A 22896-nucleotide genomic window follows, 5' to 3' on the forward strand; every position below is an offset into this window, starting at 1 on the left:
TCATCTGTTTTCCCTTTCTGATTACCATGTTTCTTCTGATCTTGGTGTTTTCTTAACTTGGAGACATTTAACTTTTAATTACTTAACGTCTTCTGAATCAAGAGGTCATAGGGTTATTTATATTAGCAGGACCAGCCTCTATCCATCAACATCCTGAGGAATCATACCATGGTAGAGCTGAAAGGGATCTCAAGGTATCATTTGGTTGAGCTCTATGCCAACAGGAACAGGTGGCTGACTAGTCTTAATTTTTTTCTTTTAATATGACCAAAGATTTTGATCATAAACATTTCACCATGGCTTGAAGTCAGAAGATAAAGAATCTTCTTGATAAATGAGTAAAAAAGACATAGAATAGAAAGAAACTGAGACAAAATAGCTTCTGACCTCAGCACTATTACTTAGTACAAAATGTGAAACAATTCCTTTGATCACTCTGAGCTTCATTCCTCATACAGAGATAATGCTGTTTATCTCACAAAGTTATTTTAAGTATTCTGAAATTTGGAAAAGGACTATGCTGGTGGGACTGCAAATTGGTGCAAGCACTCTGGAAAGCAGTATGGAGATGCCTTAGAAAACTTGGAATGGAACCATCATTTGACCCAGTTATCCACTCCTAGGTCTATACCCAAAGGACTTAAAATCAGCATACTATAGTAACACAGCCACATCAATGTTTATAGCAGCACAATTCACAATAGCTAAGCAGTAGAACCAACCTAAATGCCTTTCAATAGACGAATGGATAAAGAAACTGTGGTATATATACACAATAAAATATTACTCAACATTAAAAGAGAAAAAATTATGGTATGTGCAAGTAATTGGAGGAAGTTGTAGAATATCATGCTAAGCGAAGTAAGCCAATCCCCAAAAACCAAAGGCCAAATCTTCTCTCTGATAAGTGGATGCTGATCCATAATGGAGTGCGGGGGAGGAAATGTGACTGGGCAAAGGGGAGAGTGCTGAAGAGAGTGGGTATGGGGGCAGGAAAGATGATGGGATGTGATGGGCATTACCACCTCTATACATGTATCACTGCACATGTGGTGCAATGCTACATCTAGCATCATGTAAAATAAGAGAAATGAAAAGTTGTGTTGCAATTGTGTACAATGTATCAAAATGCATTCTGCTGTCATATATACCTAATTAAAATAAATAAATAAATTTATATTTTTTAAAAAAGACTGGGAAGAGAACACAATAGAGTGTACAGAACCTGCACTCCAAGGCATGCTAAGTTTCAAATTCCATTTCAACAACTTTTTAGTTGCTCAACACTAAGCAAAGTATGGAACCTCTTGGAGTTCAGCTCAGAGGACAACTGCAAAATTGATAAAATGTCCACCTCACTTGGTTGTTATTGTGAGGATTACAGGAGATTAATGCACCTAGATAGATCCTGGCTTGCAAGTGTTAATTCTTTATTCCTCTGAGGCTTCCATGCTGCTGTGTGATTCTGCTCTCCTTCCACTAAATATTTCAAGGTGCTCATGTGGAATTTTGTAAAAAAAAAAAAAATCAGAAAATACATGAAACTTTCTTTCCCATAAAATTCATCAAGCAATAAGATGAAATCCCTTCCTTATAAGCCCTGCTCTAAAAAATGGAAAGAAATGAGGTAGTTTCCTTAAAAAAACAAAAACAAACAACAACAAAAAAAAAACAGTTTAGAAGGTAAAAACATGTCACTGAATTGTACACTCTTTAAAGGAACAGAACAAGTCTTACCCATCTTCAAGATTTTCAGAGTCTATCTTAGCTTTTCATAAAAGGGAGTGCTCAAGAATTTCTTGGATAAAAAAGTCTACTTAGGGAATCTCTGGTCTTATATATTAAGAATATAAGGTTTAATCAGATTTCATACAGATATTAGTTGACAAGTTATAGATTTTTTATATAACAAAGATAAAAATAAATGAACGTGAACTATATTTTTGAAAAAAGATTATGTATTTCCTTGGGACTACTATTACAAAACACTATAAACCAGGTGGCTTGTAAATAGAAGAAATGCATTTCTCACAGTTCTGGAGGCTAGGATCCAAGATCCTAAAAGTCTGGTGAGGACCAACTTCCTGGTTCACTGTGTGTGCTGAGATGGTAGAAGCTGAAAGGCAGCTCTCTGGAGTCTCTTTTATAAGAGCACTAACAACATTCATGAATGCTTTGCCCTCATGCACTAGGCTCCATATCCTAAAACCATCACATTGGTGATTAAGTTTTCAAGAAATGAATTGGGTAGTGAAAGGGACGGTAAACATTCAGTCCATACTAGATATCTGATTTATATAATATACACTATTCCTTTGTTATATTGTATATTTAAAGAATTTTATAAAATTCAATAGTGCTCACCTTATTATGTACAAAAACAATCCTTAAATCTGGTCTAAGGATACCATAACTTATGAGGAGATCCTGGACCTTTTTAATTTCATCTTTACATTTTTTAGCGGTGGAGTAAAATTGTTTTCTTACAGGTAGATTCTTAAATAATCTCAAAGCTGTTACAGTTGTACCTGTTGGTAGATAAGAGGAAAGAATATTGAGATTTGGAAAAAAACTTTACAGATCTTCAAATTCACTTATAATCCATAATTACTCCTTTCTATTGCTAAATGCTAATTCTCCTCTAAGATTGGGAACCCAAAGAAGATACACCTTTGCAAACCATTTTGATCTCCTCCTTGACTGTTCTATTTGTAACTTGCTTAATATAATCTCTTCTATGTAGTCTAAACAACAATAATTTTATTTCTATCACTACAGAGAAACATGGGCTTACCAGAATGCAGTATCTTTAAAAATCTGCTAATATTCAAACCACTTGAGGATGTTGTTTGTTCTGTACTTTAAAGTACAACATACCGGTGGTACAAGACTACATATCATATGTGGTAACCTTAATTCCAAACAGAATTAATATCTACTAAACTGGTTTAATTTGCCTCATCTTCAATAACAAACATTCATAACACAGCATAATCAAACAAAAGAATTATTTTTAACTTAAGAATTAATTTAACTAAAAAACTTAACGTAGGTATAAAAATTTACAATGGTAACTATTAGGTTAATAGTTTTTTTTAGCCAGGCATGGAGGCACAGGCCTGTAATCTCAACAACTTGGGAGACTGAAAAAAGAGGATCAAAAGTTCAAGGCCAGCCCCAGCAACTTAGCAAGACCCTCAGCAACTTAGAAAGACCCTGTCTCAAAATAAAAAATAAAAAGGACTGGAATTATAGCTTAGTGGTAAAGCACCCCCTGGGTTCAATCCCCAATACAAAAATAAATAAAGCTTTTGTTTAAAAAAATAACTGTGAAATTAGGACTAGAAGTTTGTCATGTATAATAGATGCCATGTGTGGTTGTTTTCTTTTGTTTGCAGTACTGGTAACTAAACCAAGGGTCTCACACATGCTAGGCAAGTGCTCTATTACTGAGCAATACCCCAACCCTTTTAACTTTACTTTGAGACAGGGTATTCCTAAATTGCCCAGGCTGGACTCAAATTTGCAATCCTGCTTACTTAGCTTCCCTAAGGGGTGAGATTACAGACATGGGCCACCACACCCAGCAAGTGCATGTTTTTAAACTACTAGTCACCAATTCATCTTAGACTTATGACATAACTTTTCCCAGAGTTGAATGCAGAGTTGAAAACCACTGAGAAGTCAAAAATTCAATTTATGTCTTTGGCTTCCTGTCTTGCCATATGATTTCTCCCTCCTACGTGTGCAGAAGCACTGTGATGCCCATTCACCATAAGTTACTCAGCAGAGTTGAGCCAATGCTGGTACTATGCCCTTGAACTTTTCAATCTGTAAACTAATTTCTTTTCTTTACAAGTTACCCAGCCTTGGGATTTTTTGTGCAGCAACAAAAACAGATTGGTAGTGAGGAATAGGGTCACTGCTCTGACTATAAAATGTGAAAAAGCAGCTTTGGAACTGGGAAATGGGTATATTGAAAGAGTTTAAAAAGCAAACTAGAAAAAGCATAGAATTTTTTAGAAAGCAGCACCTTACAGGCAATTCTGGAAATAGTTCCAAAGACCAGGAGATTAGGCAATTAGTTTCAGAAGGAAATGAGGATTCTTTTGGAAACTGGAGTTGCCTTATATGCCAGTGAAGTGTCTGTTGGCTGCAGGTATGGTTCAAGTGGGCCTAGGTACTACTTGGTCTGTTGCAGATCTTAATGGCATCCAGGTATTGCTTATTTTGCAGATACACAGAATGCAAGAGTTGTGGCGGCTTCCACCATGATTTCAAAAAAAAGCCTCGAAGACCAGGCAGAAGTTTGCTACAGGGTCTGGGCCCTGGCAGAGTCTCCACTGGGAGAATGCCTAGTTGAACTAGGCCCACAGCCAGGACCCAAGAAACAAAGGGCAACAAGCCTAAGAAAAGATCAAACATCTGTGGGTAGCCCCAAAGAGTAGTTATGTGGCCTATGTCCAGCAAACTTGTAGGACCAGGGCTGCCTGAGGCTTCCCACCACTGAAGTATGTGCAGGATATTAGAATTATAGCTTTAAGATGTAATGTCACCCCTACTGGGCTTGGGTCTTAATTTGGGATGATTACTGCTTTCTACCAGATTACTCTTCCCTTTTGGAATATGAATGTTTATCCTATCTTTATCCTACCTTTGTATTTTAAGAGTATGAAACTTGTTTCTTAACTTTTCAGGCTCACAGCTGGGAATTTACTTTGAGTCTCAGATGAGACTTTGGACTTTTAAGTGATACTGGAAGAGTTAAAAGACACTGGGGATTTTGGAGATTAAATGGCTGTATTTTTTTTTACTGTGTGACAGATATGAATCTTGGAAGGTGAAACACTATGTTTTGGATATGGTTTGTCCCTCAAGAGTTCATGTGTTGGAAGTCTGGCCCTTAATGTTGCACCATTAAGAGGTAGGGTCTAATGGGAGGTCATTAAGTTAGTGAGAACACCGCCTTAAGAATTCAGGAAGTTCTCTTGAGACCTCAATTGTTCTCTCAAGGGAAAGTCTTTATAGAAAAGCTGGACCCCTCCCTAGTCTCTGGCTTCCTGTCTGCATATGCTACTGCCATTGTGATGGCATCCACTATGAGGTTCTCACCAGAGCCAAGCTAATGCCAGTGCCACGCCCTGGAACCTCACAAACTATGAAGTAAATAAACCTCTTTTCTGTTACAAGTTTTTCAAAACATCAATTTATTGCACGCAAACTTGGCACTAATAACATTTGATCAGATGATCTGTTGTCAGCAACCATTCCATGCATTATAGAATGTTTAGCAACATCTTTGGCCTCTTATCCACTAGATGCCAGTGGCAACCTCAATTTTGAGAATCAAATATGTCTACAAATATGCTAATTGTTCCTGACAGGGTGAGGGTGCTGCCCATAGCTGAGAAACACTGATTTAGCATACAGCAACTAGCATCTTTCTTTCTTTTTTAAGTAAAATAAGAATAAACTAGAATAAAAAATGAAGTGCATCACAATAGTAATGATACATATTATTTCATGAAATATTTGTTTAGATTTTATGAACTGGCTTGTTATATAAAACATGTTTCTTATACTGAATTGGAATTAAAAAGGCTTAAAACAACTACAATTGTCTTATTGCTTTTATATATAATATATATGTATTTTTTTAGTTGTCGATGGACCTTTATTTGTTTGTTTATTTATTTATTTATATGTGGCGCTGAGAATCAAACCCAGTGCCTCACACATGTGAGGCAAGTGCTCTACCACTAAGCCACAACCCCAGCCCTCCTATTGCTTTTGACAAAGGGTAAAAAACAAAAAGACATGGAAATCACAAGAGTAATACAAGACTTGTGAACTCTAAAATAAAATCAGGAGTTCTACAAGGAGAAAAAGAAATGAAACTAAGAAGAAAATTTTCTAGTTTAAAAGCTTGAACGCAAACTTTAAGAGTTTGCTTCATTACAGGGAAGAATATTTTTAAATTAAAGAAAAAAATCACTTTCCAATGGAAATCCTAAATTTTATGAACATGAAGAAAATTTACAAACTTTCAGAAAGAAAAAAACATTTCTTACAAGAAAATTTAACATAAAACTTCTTACCTGTGGTACCACAAGACAGACAATCTCCACCTGATTAAGGGGAAACTACAAAACCAACATCCAAGCATGTATGCCTGTAATCATCTCAGTGGTTCGGAGGCTTAGGCAGGAGGATCATTAGTTCAAAACTAGCCTTAGCAATTTAGCAAGGCCCTAAGCAACTCAGCAAGACCCTGTTTCCAAATAAAATATAAAAAGGGCTGGGGATGGGGCTCAGTGGTTAAGTGCCCTGGGTTCAATCTACAGTAAACCACCTCCCCCGTAAAAAAAAAAAAAAAAAAAAATCAAGAAAACACCCATCCTCTAGTAATAAAGACAAAAATGAAGACATTTTTGAACTTGCAAAAATTCACAAGCATATCACTTAGGCACATATGATGAAAATAATGGAAGATAATCTCTAACCAAATAATAATGACATGAAAATACAGCTTTTAGCCAGATGTGGTGACACACCTATATTCCCAGCGACTCTAGCAACTCAGGAGGCTGAGACAGAAGGATTGCAATTTCAAAACTAGCCTCAGCAACTTGGCAAGGCTCTAAGAAACTTAGTGAGTCTTTGTCTCAAAATAAAGAATAAAAAAGGCTAGGGATGTGGCTCTGCGGTCAAATGCCCCTTGGTTTAATCTGGGTTGAATCCACAGTAGCCCCATCCCAAACTGCAAAATAGACTGTATAATGAGAGAAGCTGTGAAAATTAATTTGGTGAAAAGGAATCTTAAAAGCTGAATGTAAACAGAAGATGGTCATGTGGATGAAATTGACAATTTAACTGTTAAATAAGGATTTATGACATGAAAGAGTTTGGGGCTCAATGTTTCAAACGATTATTAGTAACACTGGTTAACTGGATAAAACAGTTGGGAAAGGTGAGGGATAAAGCTCACAAGGTCCTAGGTAACCTGGCCCATAGCTATCTCCTCTCCTACCAGTCTCCTTTATTCTGTTCCTCGAGTAATTCAGACTTCTTCCCACCTCAGGGTTTTTGCACATGTTCTTTCTCCCACCCTTTGCATGATGAACTCCTTTACCAATCTTTAAATTTCAGTCTGAGTTTCACATCTTACAAGAATTCATCTCTAAATACTTCTCAAAGCCTGGTTCTTCCAAACAGAAGACAGGTTTTTTTCCTTCTCAGAAATGATGACTATTTGAAAAAACTTGTCTCCCTCTCCTCTATGAAAATAATTTACATTCCTAACATCTCCAACTTCCTTTGCAGCTCTGGCTTCACTCTCACAGCTTCACTACACAATGCCCTGCCCAAGGCTGCCTGCAGGATCTCAGATCCTGCCCCGTATCTCCTGTCCTCCCAAGGCTTTCCTTTGAAATCTCAGTGGAAGCCTCCATAACCCCATAACTCTTGCATCCTGAACACCTGCAAAACCAGCATCATGTGAATGACACCAAGGTCTGCCAACAGCACAAGATGTCCTTGACAGTCTGAATCACAGCTGTAGTGCTTCTGAGAGCTTTGCTGGCTTGGGCAGTCCTGAGTGAGCAGAACACCCAATTCTCAAAAAACTTTGCTCTGAAAAGTCTTTGAAACAAATTTCCATTTCTACACCTTGGATGTTACAATGCTTGTCACCTTGCTGACTTCTTAGATTCTTTCTAGACATTTTTCATATTGCCCCAATGCAAAGATCTTCACTTTCTAATCTCTACATCAATCATACCTTCCCTGGCTGAAACTTTACATACTTCTTTTCATGGAAAACTTCAAATCTTCCAAATCTTTCTGCTTATCTCTTCTTTGCTACCAATTCTCACAGTAAAATCTGGCTAAAAGCCACCAGTAATACTTATGACACTGCCTGAGTACTATGCTACCTTGAAATTTCCTCCACCAGATAAATGAGTCCATCACCTTTAAGCTCTACCTCCTACAGTCTTAGGCAGAGACATAATGCAGCCAATCCTTTGCCAGAGTGTAATGTAGGTAGGCTTTAGTGAAATTCTCAAGTCTTTATTTCTATCTGAAATTTCATGTGCATAACTTTTACTGTCTATACTTCTATCAGGATTCTGATCTGATTCCTCACCAGGATCACCATTAAGCTCCACTAACAGCATTGTAGGCTTTCTCTAGTCTGATCTTCCAAACTTCTTCTTAAAAATATTTTATTTTAGTTGTTGATAGACCTTTATTTTATTTATTTATATGAGGTGCTGATAATCAAACCCAGTGCCTCACACATGCCAGGCAAGTGTGCTACTGCTGAGCCACAGCCCCATCCCCCCTCCAAACTTTTTCTGTGAACCAATTCCAAAGGCTTTTCTGCACTGAAAGGTTTGTGAGCCCCCTTCTCAATATCAATTTTATGCCTTAGTCAGTTTTTCATTACTATAACAAAATACCTAAAATAATCAATTTAAAAAGAAGATTTATTTTGGTTCATAATTTTGGAGGTTTCAGTCCATAGTCAGCTGCGCACTCTGCTTTTGGGGCTGTTGTAAGACAGTACATCATGCAAAAGCACATGGCCAAGGCTGCTCACCTGTTAGGAGCTGGGAAGCAAAGACAGAGGAAGAGAAAGGAATGGGGTCCCCAAATCCCCTTCAAAGGCACACTCCAAATGACCAGAAGGCCTCCTACTGGGACTAGTCTTTAACCACTGAGCCACACCCCTAGGCTTCTAGGGACATTCCAGGTCCAAATTATAGCACCCATCCATTGAATTCTTCAGACATAGTATTATTTTTAATTCTAGAATTTTCATTTGGTTCTTTTTTATTTTCCATTTTTCAACTGAAATTCTCCACTTTATTAATGATTTGGGCCACAATTCCTTCAAAGTTATTTTACACAGTAGTTGCTTTTAAAGTTCTTGTCTGTTATTTCAAATATCTGGGTAATCTCTAAATTTGCTTATTGCAGGAAAGATGGTGGAATGTGATGGACATTATTACCCTAGGTACATGTATGACTGCACATATGATGCGATGCTACATCGTGTACATCAGAGAAATGAAAAGTTGTGCTGCAATTGTGTACAACGAATCAAAATCCATTCTGCTGTTCTATATACCTAAAATAAATAAATTTAAAAAATTGCTTATACCATTTTTATACTAAATTTGCTTGTAACAAATTGTAATGCTATAAGTAATAGCAATTTATAGCATTGATTATGGATGTCAGTTTTCCTTTCTTCATGTCCCTCAAAACTTTAATTTTTGCCAGACATTGTGTACAGAAGAATAATACTGAAGAAGATAATATTTTTCCCTAAGGATAAGTCTTTGTTTTCAGTCAAGCAGGTAGAGTGAAGAACCGATCGCTTCAATCTAGGAATTTATCTTTCTTGCACTGAGATGACCCTTTATTTAGTTCTACTTTGCATCTGGTCTCCAATGTCTCAAGGATAGAATCAGACCTTTTCCTCCAGAAAAGTTTTAAGATCTTTCTTCCTTTAGCTCAGTCCCATATTTCTTCATCATTGCTTACTCAGCAAAAGTCTGGAAAGATGGTAGAATATAATTTGCTCCATCATTACCCTAGGTACATGAGTGGTGTGACTACATCACGTACAATCACAAATATGAAAAGTTGTGCTCCATTTGTGTACAATGAGTCAAAATGCATTCTGCTGTTATGTATAGCTAATTAGAACAACAACAAAAAAAAAAAAGGGGGAAAAGAAAAAGATTCTGTGTGGAGCAAACAAGCTCTGTGTCTGAGGATCCCATATTGCAATCTGTCATTGTCAGTTAACATGGGGCTATTAAAAGTTCAGCTGGTTTCTGCTAGTGCCATACAAGATCCCTCAACCATGGTAGACTTGCTCCTTTGTCATCTGTGTCTCCACACACAGTTAATGCTCCCAGGGATGGAAGTGATCATCAATCACTTCCTCTCTAGAAAAGAGCATATTCTTTCTCTTGAATTCAACTCATTGAAATTTTTCAGTAATACAGTTCTTCAACAAGTTTAAAGACAACTGCAAGTCTTTAAAATTATGTTTTTTTTCTTTACATTGCTACAAAGGCAGCAATGTTATCATCTATATTCACTATTCTTCTCTTGCAGAAAGATCATATTCCAATGTGTGGAGCTTTTTTTTTTTTTGTTATTGTTTTCTTTTTTGTTTGTTAGTACCAGGGACCACTGAGTCACATCCCCAGCCCATTTTTTTTCTTTGATTTTTTAATTTTAAGACAGGGTCTCACTAAGTTGCTTAGGGCCTTCCTAAGTTGCTAAGGCTAGCTTTGAACTTAAATTTTCCTACCTCAGCCTCCCAAGCCACTGGGATTATAGGCGTGTGCCAAAGCGGCAGCTTCTCACATGGTCTTACCTAATCATCTTTAAATTCAAATGTCATCTTTTCTGAAAAACTTACTAACCTCCCTCTAGGCAACTGGTGATTTCATTTTACTATCATTATTTATTTACTCATCTGTATTTCTTACTATTCTGTGAGTTCCCAGAGACAAATATAATGATATCTATTATAGCTATGAAAAGACAAAAGGAAAGAAGAAACTGACAAGGCAAAATGTAAAGGTATTTATGAAAGTGAAAAGATTGTTTATTGATTTTTAAATGTTCTATCTCATCAACTACACTATACCTATCTTTATAACAACAAATTATTACTTTAGCACCTAAAAGTATTCTCAGAGTAAAAGAAGAATTAGTAATAAGATGCAAATTACATGTGTGAATAAAAGTTATTAATGGAAAGGACTTTTCTTATTCCAAATGAAATGTGTATTCTTAAAAATAAAAGTATCAAGTAATATTGGCCAATAAGGAGGAAGCCACAGTTATACTATCGTACTTTACTAGAGAACTGCTCAGGTCTCTAACTTGAGTGCATTCTTCAAACACCAAAATTAAATTGCAGTCATGTTTTATGTTTACATGACCCTAAGTTATGCCCCTTATAAAGGAGGCTAGTTATATTCCTAATGTAAAGGTATGAGTACTTGATATATCAGAAAGTATTCATGAATTATTTAATAAATAAAGTTGCAGCCTTCAATTAAGATGAAAAGCTCTTTCAACACATACACAATCTCACATATCAGAAATTTTAAAACATGATGCTTTATGCTAATAACAGACTAGAAAAAAAATTCCCTGATAAAAGTACTATTTTCAGATTATTAGTGCATTATAGTTTCACATAATAGTGGGATTCATTTTGACATATTCTTAAATGCATATAACATAATTTGCTCCATTTCAATCCCTAGAACTTCCTATTTCCCTCCCTCCTTCCACCTCTGATTCCCTTCCTCTACTCTATTGGTCTTTCTTCTACTTACTTTTTTAAAAATAGATGCATTACAGTTAAAATTGGAGTACACTGTGATATATTCATACATACATTGATATATTCAAGCATAACGTGATTCCTCAATTTTTCCCCTTTGGTCCCCAGCTTGTACTCTGGTGATCTCCTTTCTTTCAAATAGTACTTGAAATATACCCATTCTGATATTAGAGAAACACCTAAGGCAGAAGTATTAGGGGACACTAGTCAAGAAAAGTGAGGACAGAAAAAGAAGTAACTAAAATAATTGTCAGTCTTCTTAGTAAAGGAATTTAAAAGATGGAGACTTATTTCTACATTCATTGCAAGTTTTTAAAAATCAGGCACAGTGTTCTAAAATGGAAATTAACAGAAGAAAGGGCAATTAAAATGATATGCTATTAAACATATAAATCATTTAAATGGCTAAATTAACACCCAGAAAAAACAGAACTGGTATTTACAGTAAACTATTTTAAAACACATTTTTTAAAGGGGTTACAAGTTTTCCAATGCCTAAATAAGATTCTGTTTTAAGTCATTACTACAACTGCAGTTGTACTATCTATAGGTGTCATTCTATCAGATGATATGAAGAGTTACTGCTAAGTAACAATGTTCACCCACAGCAGAAATTAATTTACAAGAACCCTAAATGCACAGGTATAAATTAGGATGATTGAACTGTAGTTTTATCTTACACAGAAAATATTTAAATGGAAGCTAATGACAGCTGGTGAAATGTGAGTCTGTGATTCAATCACTCAAAAACTATCAGCAGTAAGCAACATAAATGTAAAAGGCTTTTGAGAATGTGTATTTTTATAATATGTCCACCTACAGCAATTTGAAATTAAAATTTTTATTTTTGCTGTTGTTTTTTCCTAATCAACTGTAATTAGGTAAAAAAAAAGTGAGTTGTGAAGGGCAACCTATAACTATTGACCTTTCAAGTATGTTGTTTCTTAAGATAAAAGGAATTGGCTAAAGAAAATAAGATTAATTTATTGACTATAAAAACTCTTTAATATTTGTACCTGATCTCACTAAAGGTAGAAGACTGAGGTCAGCAGGCAAAGAAAAATCAGCCAGCAAAAGGGCAAAGATCAGGTGGAGTCCATATTTAAGGATTGTTATTTCATAGTTCCCATGGAGATGAATACATAAAAGCATGAGAAGTATGAGTGATACAGAGCCACTGGCCATCCAGATTAGACTGGTTACTACAAAGATAAAAATAAATACTTTTAAGTTTTATAAGGTGACTAGGTTACTTCAAAGTACTCTACTGGACAGCTACTCAAATACCTCCTAATGGTTTCCTAATTTGAACTCCAAAGACGTGGAGGTCACAGCATTTCTGGAAAGGGACCATAATTTCAAAAAAATGCCTTCCCTTTGTCCAAACCTTCAACACATAGTAAAAGTATTACAATCTATTACTTTAAATTGAAAAGTGTATAATACTTATTATTATACATGAAACTAAATAGCTGCTAGATTTCTGCTCATTTTCATTAACTGAATAAATGAGGAGAAATTTAGTGTGCTTTCTTAGGAGCTCCTATTAACTTTTCTCTACATGGATACAGTATTAATATTCCTGATAATATTAATATTAATAATATTAATATTCCTAATTAATATTCCTAATAGGCAAAAGTAATCAATAACTGTGCTACAGATTTATAAAGTAAGAAATACAGTGAACAAATTCAATATCAGAACTCAGAGATAACATCTCTTAACTTTAATCATTCCATTACCAGAAATGAGAGTATAAAAAGATTAAAGGATAGATGAAACTTAGGCCTAAAGAGATTTTTTTTCCCCCTCTTAGAAATAAATAGTTTTTAGAGAAACTTAAAGCTTAAAATATCAAAATTCAGTAAATTTATACATAAATGTATACAACAACAAAGAATTATTAATAGGAACATAATGAATTCATCTGCCTGAAAATGATAAATGTAGAAAGGGAGAGAGTGAGTATGGGTACTAGATAAAAGAACTTTACTAGTAAATTGATAATTGTTTAAACTGAGCATCTTTGAACTATTCCATGAATAAACAAATACATTTTTAAGTTATTTAACCAAAATATCTTACTGCTATGGTTTATCATTATTACAAAATTAAATGGCATTTTAGGTGTTTCAATAAAATATTATCCTTCATATGGAAAGACAACACTGGTGATCCAATAGGAAAAGAAATGCTCTTATAGATTTTTTAGAAAAGTAAGTAATCTACACAATTGCCCAGTTTCTCACACAGTTCCTCTTGAGAACTCCTCTTTAACTATTTAATCTTTGTTGGACTACAGATATAGCTCAGTTGGTAGAGTGCTTGTCTCTCATGCACTAGGCCCTGGGTTCAATTCTCAGCACCACACACACACAAAAAAAAATCTGTGTGTGTGTGTGTGTTTGTGTCACAAGGGATGAAACTCTGGGCCTTATGCATGCTAGGCAAGCACCCCCAGCTCTTTACCACTGAACTACATCCCCAGCTGAAGGTCGACTGTTCACTTGAAAGTTAACTAGACTTCATCAGGAGCAAGGCTAAAACAACACACTTGAATTCAAGCAGTAATGCTGCTTTTAACAAACAAGAAAGGAAAGGTAAAGAATGCTATAATGCTATTTTCTTACCTTGACCAAGATGTGAAGGTTTTTGAGAAAATATATGGCCACTGCCATCTAAAACATACTGAGTGCTAAAATTATCAGCAGCTGTCCTTGTTGTAATTAAAACCTGGAAATTAAAAAAAAAAAAAAATCCTCTAGCAAAATGACCACTGCAGATATTGCACTGGGTTCATTATCAAATTAGAATGAATCAATATCACATATTTACTTAATATTTAAAAAGTTTCATTTCATAAATTTTATGACCACTCTTATAATACTTCTTAGAAGTACCCTAAAAAACAATAGAGCAGCTCATATTTTTATGCTGCAAATTACTGCTTTTTATTGAATATTTTAATTAAAACACTCAAGCACCAACCAGCATACCTGAAATGGCTATATGTATTATATATTATATGATTTACATCTATAAAAGCAAGTACTTCAATTGCATTAGAGAAACCTGCTTTTGAAGAGAATATTTCCATAAATTAGTGAACAAACGAGTAATTCTTAGGTAAAGTGATCATTCCCTTCCCCTTTTATACTCAAAGTAAAATAGCACTTCTGTATTTCAGGTTTATGATTCAAAAAAATTTAAAAATTTAAATTATACACACATATAAACTCATGGGCAATTTTTCTTAAACCCGAGTTTAAAATTCATTGTTTAAGAATACATTTTTATTTAAAAACAACATTAGCATTAAACATATAAGAGGCTTTATCCAGCATGAAAACAATCCTCAGATGTTAGTCATAGAAATACAAATTTAAGAATGTCTGCGCTCTTTCAGCTGCCATAATCCTATCTATCTCAAGAGATTAGCAGAGAAACGTAACATAAAACACACTGTTGCACACACACACACACACAAAAAAAACACAAAGATGTGGAGTGCGGATGCTGGCAAGGAAAGCAAAATGTATTGGGAAGAAGGTAGCCACATATGTTAAGCAATGACCCAAAACTGGGAGTAATCTTTCTTGGCAATATCCCTGGACTCAGAAGAGCTAAATATTCTAAAATATATTTACACAGTTTAAAAGCCACAAAGATGCAGCTATACTGCTTGAACTCATCTGGATCCAGGTGGTTCTACATTTGTTGGTTTACATGGGCACCATGTAGGGAAAACCAGAAACACCATAAAAAGATATGACTATTCTAGCTCAAAGTACTAGTAGAGTCATTAGATTCTGAGTGAAGTCCATAAAATCCTTATTAGGGTCATTAGGTCAAGCTACTATTTCTGTTATAACTATTCCAAGAGATCTACCTATACCTAGTTGTAAGCCTCTATAATGCTTTTTGGGGGGAAGGGGGTACTTGGGACTGACCCCAGGGGCACTTTATCACTGAGCTACATCCCCAGTCCTTTTATATTTTATTTTGAAACAGGGTCTTGCTAAGCTGCTGAGAGCTGGCCTCAAACTTGGGATCCTCCTGCCTCAGCCACCCCATTAGCTAGGATTACAGGCATGCACCACTGTGCCTGGCAGCTTTTATGTACTCTTCTTTATTTTTTTTCTTTTGGCAGTAGGGATTGAACTGAGGGGTACTTAACCACCAAGCCACGTTCCCAGAAAAGAATCTTTTCCCCCTACACAGGGTCTTGCTAAATTGCTAAGGCCTCACTAAATTGCTGAGGCTGGCTTTGAACTTACCATCCTCCTGCCTCAGCTTCCCAAGCTGCTGGGATTACAGGTGTGTACCAAACTTTTGTGTACTCTAAAGTGATTATTCTTCTTCTTCCAAAATATATTCCATGGTTTAAAAGATGTATAATTTGAAGTAATTTCCTTACAACTAAGCTTAATCTTCCCTACTACATTCCAGCTATAATGTATCCAACAGTAATTTCCTCTAGTAAAGTTTATTTAAAGGATAGAAAGCTTAGAGATTTTTGTTTCCTGTATTTTAATTATTCCAACAATTGCCCCTTTAAAAACAATCTAAGCCCTTCTCCAAAATGTCAAGGTCATCTGAATTCTATTTCTATTCTCCAAAGAGCTAGCCACCTGACCTAAAGTTGGTATCACTGAGCAAAGGCAGCCCTGGAACTCTCAGTTCCAGCACTAACTTTGCCAGTGGCTTCTAGACAGTCCTGAATAAATGATTACACTATCATCTTTGAGGGGAGGGTGATGATAAGATGAAGACGATGCTAATACTTTATAAGGTTACATGGGATTTTGCTTCAACCACTTCAAAGCACTTTATAAGATATTAAATCATTCACCCCTTAAACATTCTTATTAAATATGAAAATACTCTCCAGTCTAAAAAATAAACTGAAGTGCTAAAATTTGAAATGGGTCTTTAGTGCTCATAATGTAGCATTTATGTTAAAATAAATGAAATATGATACATTTTGTAACAAAAAATTTTAAATTACAATTTGTAGGGCACTATGAAAATTTATTTAGATAGGAGATGCACTGCAATTCATTGGTAAAGACAGTGAAATAAAACACATATAAGCATGTTTCACAAATTCATGAAATACAGTGTGTTCCTCAGAGGAAGGAATTGTATTTCAAGAGTTCATTTCATCATATGACCCTATGTCCTGGGCAGGAAACCTTTTTTTGGACCAGGCACAGATTCAGAATGCATTAGCTGTGCAGAAACTAGCATTTGAACTTGCAGTAACTACAACATCAGGAGCATCTCTAATATTACAAACTATTACTGGTGATTCTTACTAGAGACTTGAGGAATTATACAAGTAAATCCAATGGTGTCAAGAAAAGAAAATAGAGTCAATATTTTTAAAAGAGGAGTTTTAGAAGTCTTTAGAGGACCTTATGGGTTATTAGCTATCAGTTATTAAAAACTCATTTAATATCAAGGAATTATAGTACTATTACAAAATTAGAATTACAGAAAAACCTTTAAATATGAGATAAGCAGTTTTTTCTCAGTATTTAGATAAAAAGTTCATTTTAAAACCAGAATATATATCCTGTTAATTCAAGCAAAAATCCTCTCTTGGAAAAAATTTATTTAAGGTAATTATCATAAAGCCATTTTGGGGGTTGACTCTTGTTTTATTTTTGTAGTACTGTGGATCACATCCAGGGCCTCATGAATGCCAGAGTAGGCAAGTGTTCCACCAGTAAGCCACACCCACAGGCCTGGGCTTACTTTTGGAATGAATACTTTGGCACAGAAAAATGAGTCTGAAAACTAAGATAACCAAGATGGTGTCTTGCCAAGTAGTCCAGGCTGGTATCAAACTTGTGATCCTCCTGCCTTGGCCTCAAAAGCGGCTGGGATTATAGATGTATACCACCACTACACCTGGTTGGTTTTACCCCTTTCAACAGAGTTCTATCACCTGTGAGGAGGCTGCATCAAAAAGTAAAATATTCCAAATGCTTCAAGCAGTTCTATGCCAGATAGGTACGGTGGCTCACACTTGTAATCCCAGCAATTTGGGAGGCTAAGGCAGGAGAATCACAAGTTCAAGACCAACCTCTACAACTGAGATCCTCAGCAACTTAGTGATATATATATATATATTATTTTTTTTTCCATGTTTACCCTGACTAAATCTCTAACCACCATAGCTATAAAGGACATAGGGGCAGCCTACACTGAGAAAAAGGAACCAGGATCATTTGCTTCATTTAGAACCAGTAATGGTAGAGGTTTCTCTTTATTCCTTTACAGCTGTGAGGACCCACAAATAAGGAATCCCAACTCCTATCTTCCAAACAGTATGACTTAATGTCTCAGTCTGCCCCAATAAGCCACGGAGGCTTACCTTGATATATAACAAAATCAAACCTACAGATCCTGTGCTATCCTGAATTTAAAAAAAAACAAACTTCGTGCAAAAAAATGAAGAACTTTGGTGAAAATTAGAATTTATCTATGAATGGCTATTAATTTTCAGAAAGAATTTCCCAAAAATATGGAGAAGTCTATGTAAACTTTGGATGATAAGGTGAAATACTACAGACAGATGAAGAGAATAAGCAAATCATCACCTGGATGATAAAGCTGTATACTGCTCTTCACATTGAAGTCCAAAGTAAAAATAACTTTCATTTGCATGATACGTGACAACAGTCAAGATAGTTTAATATGTAGTATTTTTTTTTATCCTCAATTCATTATCCTTACTTTATCGATGGAGGAAAAAAATGACTGTATGAAAAGTTAGTCCATTTTATGCATTTGGCCAAATCTCTTATTCAAACACTTGGGATTTAGAATTAGAACTCTGATTCCTAGGTTCAGCTTGATCTGATTTTCAGAAAACAATGCAAAACTATTCTATTTCTTCCTAAAACAAAGGTATAAGTTAGTTTTCATTCAAAATCTAGTTCAAAAAATTAAACAAGTTTCTTAAACGTGGATAGAAAAGCATAATTTATATAATGTATTTATAATATCAACCTAAAAGGAGTATGTTTTATTATGTAAAAGGAAGAACATATACAAAAAAGTCCTTACAAAAATTTCTATGAACAGAAGTTTCACGACTTCCAGTTCATTCCAATTGTTATGCTAACAGTGAAGAATGACAAATATCTCAAAATTATTTTTCTATCAACCACAAATTTCAAGAAGTTATGCTTATTGATACGATTTAAAAAAAATTAGTCAATTTGTGTCAGTAACTGAAACATTCATCATAGGTTACAGAAGAAGCAATTTAATTTTTAAATATTAATAGTTCACTCTGCAAATGTAAAAAGAAGTGCTTTACTCCTTTGGTCTGTTAAAGTCTGAAACTGGAAGTTATTTTAAAATTGATGAATTGGGAAAACTGCTTATTTTTGTCATGTATATAAATAAAGGATACAGAATTAGCAGGCTGGAGGTATAGTTCCATGGCAGAGCACTTGCTAACATGCACAAGTCCCTGGGTTTGACATCCACCATAGCAAAAAAGAAAACAAAACAGAATTAGGTGCACTTCATATTTCTAGTTTTGCTGGGAGACTAACTTCATTTCCCTTTGTATAATTTAAAATATTAACATGTAAAATCATCTAAAAAAGTAAATTTAACAACTGAAATTCAAGTTGAGAGTCATTTAACAATACGACAAAACTATATACCAGTTATATATTATCAATCTATTGAACCTTGGATGGTTTACAAACATAAGACTTTAAAATTACCTAATTATCTACATCAAATAATTTGGTAGACAAAATAACCAAATCACTAATTTTTATTATGTAACTGTAATTCTATCTAGAAAATTTCAAAATAAACCAGAGCCTTTAAAATATTGAAAGTTCTGGGAAAACCTGGGCGACTTAGGAAGACCCTGTCTCAAAATAAAAAAAATAAAAAAGACTAGAGATGAAGATCAGTAGCAGACCCAGTACTGTACTAAACAAATAGAAATAAGCAATTTTTATACATGAAACCTTATTTCTTTCTGAATGACGAAGAATAGCAAGTTTAGAAAGTGAACATTTTCCCTCAAAAGGTTAAAACTTTTAAGTTTTAAACTTGTAAGTCCCTTTCTAACCATGCTGGTAAGAAGGCAAGATCTCAGTTCTGAGAGGCATGAAATTGAAACTGTATTCTTAGCTTAGCCATGTAGATACTATGAGTCTCTGAATAGGTCACAATTTTCATGTTACGTTTATTTCACTGCACACAGCTTCTCTGAAATAAACTACCTAGCACAGCACCCTGCACATATAGGAGACAATCAAATGTTAGTTAAATGATTATTAGAGGATATTTTGAAGTTGTGGTACAAAGATTTGGCATTTGGCCTCACCACACCCCAGTTTCCTCATCAGTAATATAAAGACACTGAGCCAGAGAACACCTAAACTGTAGGTAGGCTTACCCATGAAGATTTGGGGACACAGATTAGTGAACAGATGTTTACTGAGGAGTACTCTGAGTGATCACTTGCGGGAACAGGGCAGAGCTATCCTGAACTGGAACCAAAATAGTTACTGGATGCAGGTTGCTCTGCATGACCTGGATAAGGTAACTCTCTTCAGTGAAGCAAGGGCAAACTCCAAAGGGAAATTCAGTTGTGAACACTCACTCAGTATTCTTCATAGTACCCAGTACTAAAGTTGGGGATCTGGGCAGTGCACTATGGTCTATTAGTCCTACCAGGGTCTCTTCCAATTATATCTTTCCTTTATCTTTCAGGTACAATCAAACCTAAATCATCATCAAAAAACTGTGACAAAATAATACATGCCTCAAGATTCCATTTATATCAAGTTCAAAAACAGGCAGAACTAATCTGTGTTTACAGAGGCCAGAATAGTGGATTCTTCTGAGATACTGACAGGGAGGGAACCTGAGAGAACTTTCTAGGGTGCTGATAACAACCTTTATCTTAATCTTGAGTATATATGCAAAAATTTACTGTGCGTGGCGCGCGCACGCACACACACACACACACACACACACACACACACACACACCTGTGTAGTTTCCTCAAAGATTTCAAAGAAAGAGAATTCTGTGAAATCCTATTAATATTTTTAAATATAAACAAATGTTTTGCACTGCAATGTGGAAACTGCAAACTTTCTTTAAAAAGTTTAGTTTTCTATTATTGTGATACTTTGACAATTCTTTTATGATTCTAATGAGCAAAATTACTCTAAAAGTTATTATTCAATAACACTTTAATACCTCAAAAATAAGACAAAATTGATAAACACAGATGTCAAGTTGGCTTAAGTAATCACATACAAAAACAAGATAAAATGACTCATGGGCAAAACTTGCAAATCTGCTGTGTAAAATCAGAACTACAGTGAAAATCTGGATAAATTACACAGCTCATGTAAAACATATTTATAAAGACTAAGTGTAGTGCTGCCATCTAGCAGGCAAAATTGGTTATGTCTGATTTTGTCTCTGAAAGCGTAAATGTATCTTTTAGAATAAAACATAGATGTGCCAAATTATCTTTTCTAACAATACTCTACCAAAATAACACTTAAAAGATATCTGCCAGTTTTTACAACAGCTAAACTACATGTATATCAATATTTATGTTCTAAAATAGTCACAAGAAACTCAAACAACAGTACCAGTACTGGGAGGTTCAAAGAACCTCCATTTTAAAAACTAACTTTATGTACAAGACCCAGGGCTACAGGTTCCCATATAAGTTCTCTGATGAGAAAGATGGGCAATATGCAGATGTACCCTCCTCTTTTTTTTTCTCCAAAATCTATTTGAAGGTTCAGTGAATTCTAAATAAAGCAAGTGTTAAGTAAGATAAAGAAGCACATGGTGTGCTAGATTTTGGGTAGAGGTTTTATGAGCACACTTAAGGATTTCTTATTTTATGGAAAACTGAACATCTGGCTGCCAACAAGGGACAGAACTTTGTCTACTATGCTACAACAGCCAAATCTCCCACTTAAACTGTACCATCTCTGACATTTTTCTGGTCTACTTAAGACAATACCTTATAGAGCCCCAAAGTCAAAGAGAAAGTGTATACCTAGCTAGGACCCTAGTCACAAAAAATGGAGAAAACCTAAACTATGCCAGCACTTCAAAGGCAGAAGGCCAAAGAAAGGACCACATGAATCTGGAGAATACATCACTGCTGAGAAGATCAGGCTACTAAACACATGCCCAAAAACCAGAACAAAAGACAGCAACAATATGTCATGTCCATACCACTTTTCCTAAACAATAGTTATCAAATGCTATCATTTTACTACACATGGCCATTCTCATCTAAATAAGATATTTCATCTTAAACACAACTAGGCAAACCTCAAAAATTACACAAACAGACCCTCATAATCGCCCTGTCACCTTTACTGGCGTAAAGATACTGTCACACAATAAAACAGAGACCACCAGCCACAGAGTAACAGTATAGCATAAAGAAACTAGTAAAGTCAGGTAACCAAACACAAATAAGACACATAGAAATGCAGAGATCAAGGTTATAGAAAAGTTTTGCCACAAACTAGTTATAAAATCTGGGACAGAGGAAGTGTAATACAATTGGTATGATACAACTGAATGTGTCAGGCACTGAACTAAGGGGTTTGTAAACATTACAAAAACCTAACCAGCAGTCAGAAGAGTAAAGTTCTAGTATCCAATCTGCCCCTAGATATCTATAGTTTAGAATAAGTTAATTCACACCTCTAGATTCAACCTCATTATCTGTAGTGACCAAAGTGGAACTTCCAGTGTGGGTTCCATAGAGCAACAAACAAACAAAAACAACAAAAACACAGTAATATGAACTAGGAATGTAGCTCTACTGGTAGAATATTTGCCTGGCATGTATAAGGCCCTGGGTTCAATGCCCAGTACTGAAAAAAACAAATAACAGTAATATGCTGCTTCTTTTTTTTTAGTATTTATTTTTTAGCTATAGGTGGACACAATACCTTTATTTTATTTTTATGTAGTGCTGACGATTGAACCCAGTGCCTCACGCATGCTAGGTGAACACTGTACCACTGAGCCACAACCCCAGCCCAGTAATATACTTCTTTTTTTTTTAAAGACAGAGAGAGAGAGAGAGAGAGAATTTTAATATTTATTTTTTAGTTTTCGGTGGACACAACATCTTTGTTTGTATGTGGTGCTGAGGATCGAACCCGGGCCGTGCGCATGCCAGGCGAGCGTGCTACCGCTTGAGCCACATCCCCAGCCCAATATTCTTCTTAATAAGAGTTTCATGATGAAGGAGATGTAGGGAAAAGTACCATAAACTACTACTTTTAAAGATTCACATTGTGAGCTGGGGTTGTGTCAGCGGTAGAGCACTCACTTAGCACATGCAAAGCCTTGGGTTCAAACCTCAACACCACATAAAAATAAATAAATAAAATAAAGATATTGTGTCCAACTACAACTAAAAAATAAATATTAAAAAAAAGATTCACAATATGCTTTACTATGATAAT

The 22896-nt window shown here is 35.3% G+C and overlaps 1 protein-coding gene across 6 annotated transcripts in view; it reads right to left on the bottom strand.

Moving 5' to 3' along the window:
• Pms1 (PMS1 homolog 1, mismatch repair system component) overlaps positions 1-22896 on the bottom strand; it is a 74888-nt gene that overhangs the window by 42110 nt on the left and 9882 nt on the right. For 4 of the 6 annotated variants that reach the window (XM_071618987.1, XM_071618986.1, XM_071618989.1 and 1 more), the window contains exons 4-5: positions 14017-14119; positions 2365-2528 (exon numbers count right to left, since the gene is read on the bottom strand). In XM_071618987.1, the coding sequence (XP_071475088.1) occupies positions 2365-2528; positions 14017-14119 (267 nt within the window). Of the gene's footprint in view, positions 1-2364; positions 2529-12399; positions 12574-14016; positions 14120-22896 lie in introns of those variants that run through there. The other 2 variants (XM_071618990.1, XM_071618991.1) reach the window with 2 other exon arrangements.

Source organism: Marmota flaviventris, chromosome 11 (assembly GCF_047511675.1).
Source record: "Marmota flaviventris isolate mMarFla1 chromosome 11, mMarFla1.hap1, whole genome shotgun sequence".
NCBI classification, from domain to species: domain Eukaryota; kingdom Metazoa; phylum Chordata; class Mammalia; order Rodentia; family Sciuridae; genus Marmota; species Marmota flaviventris.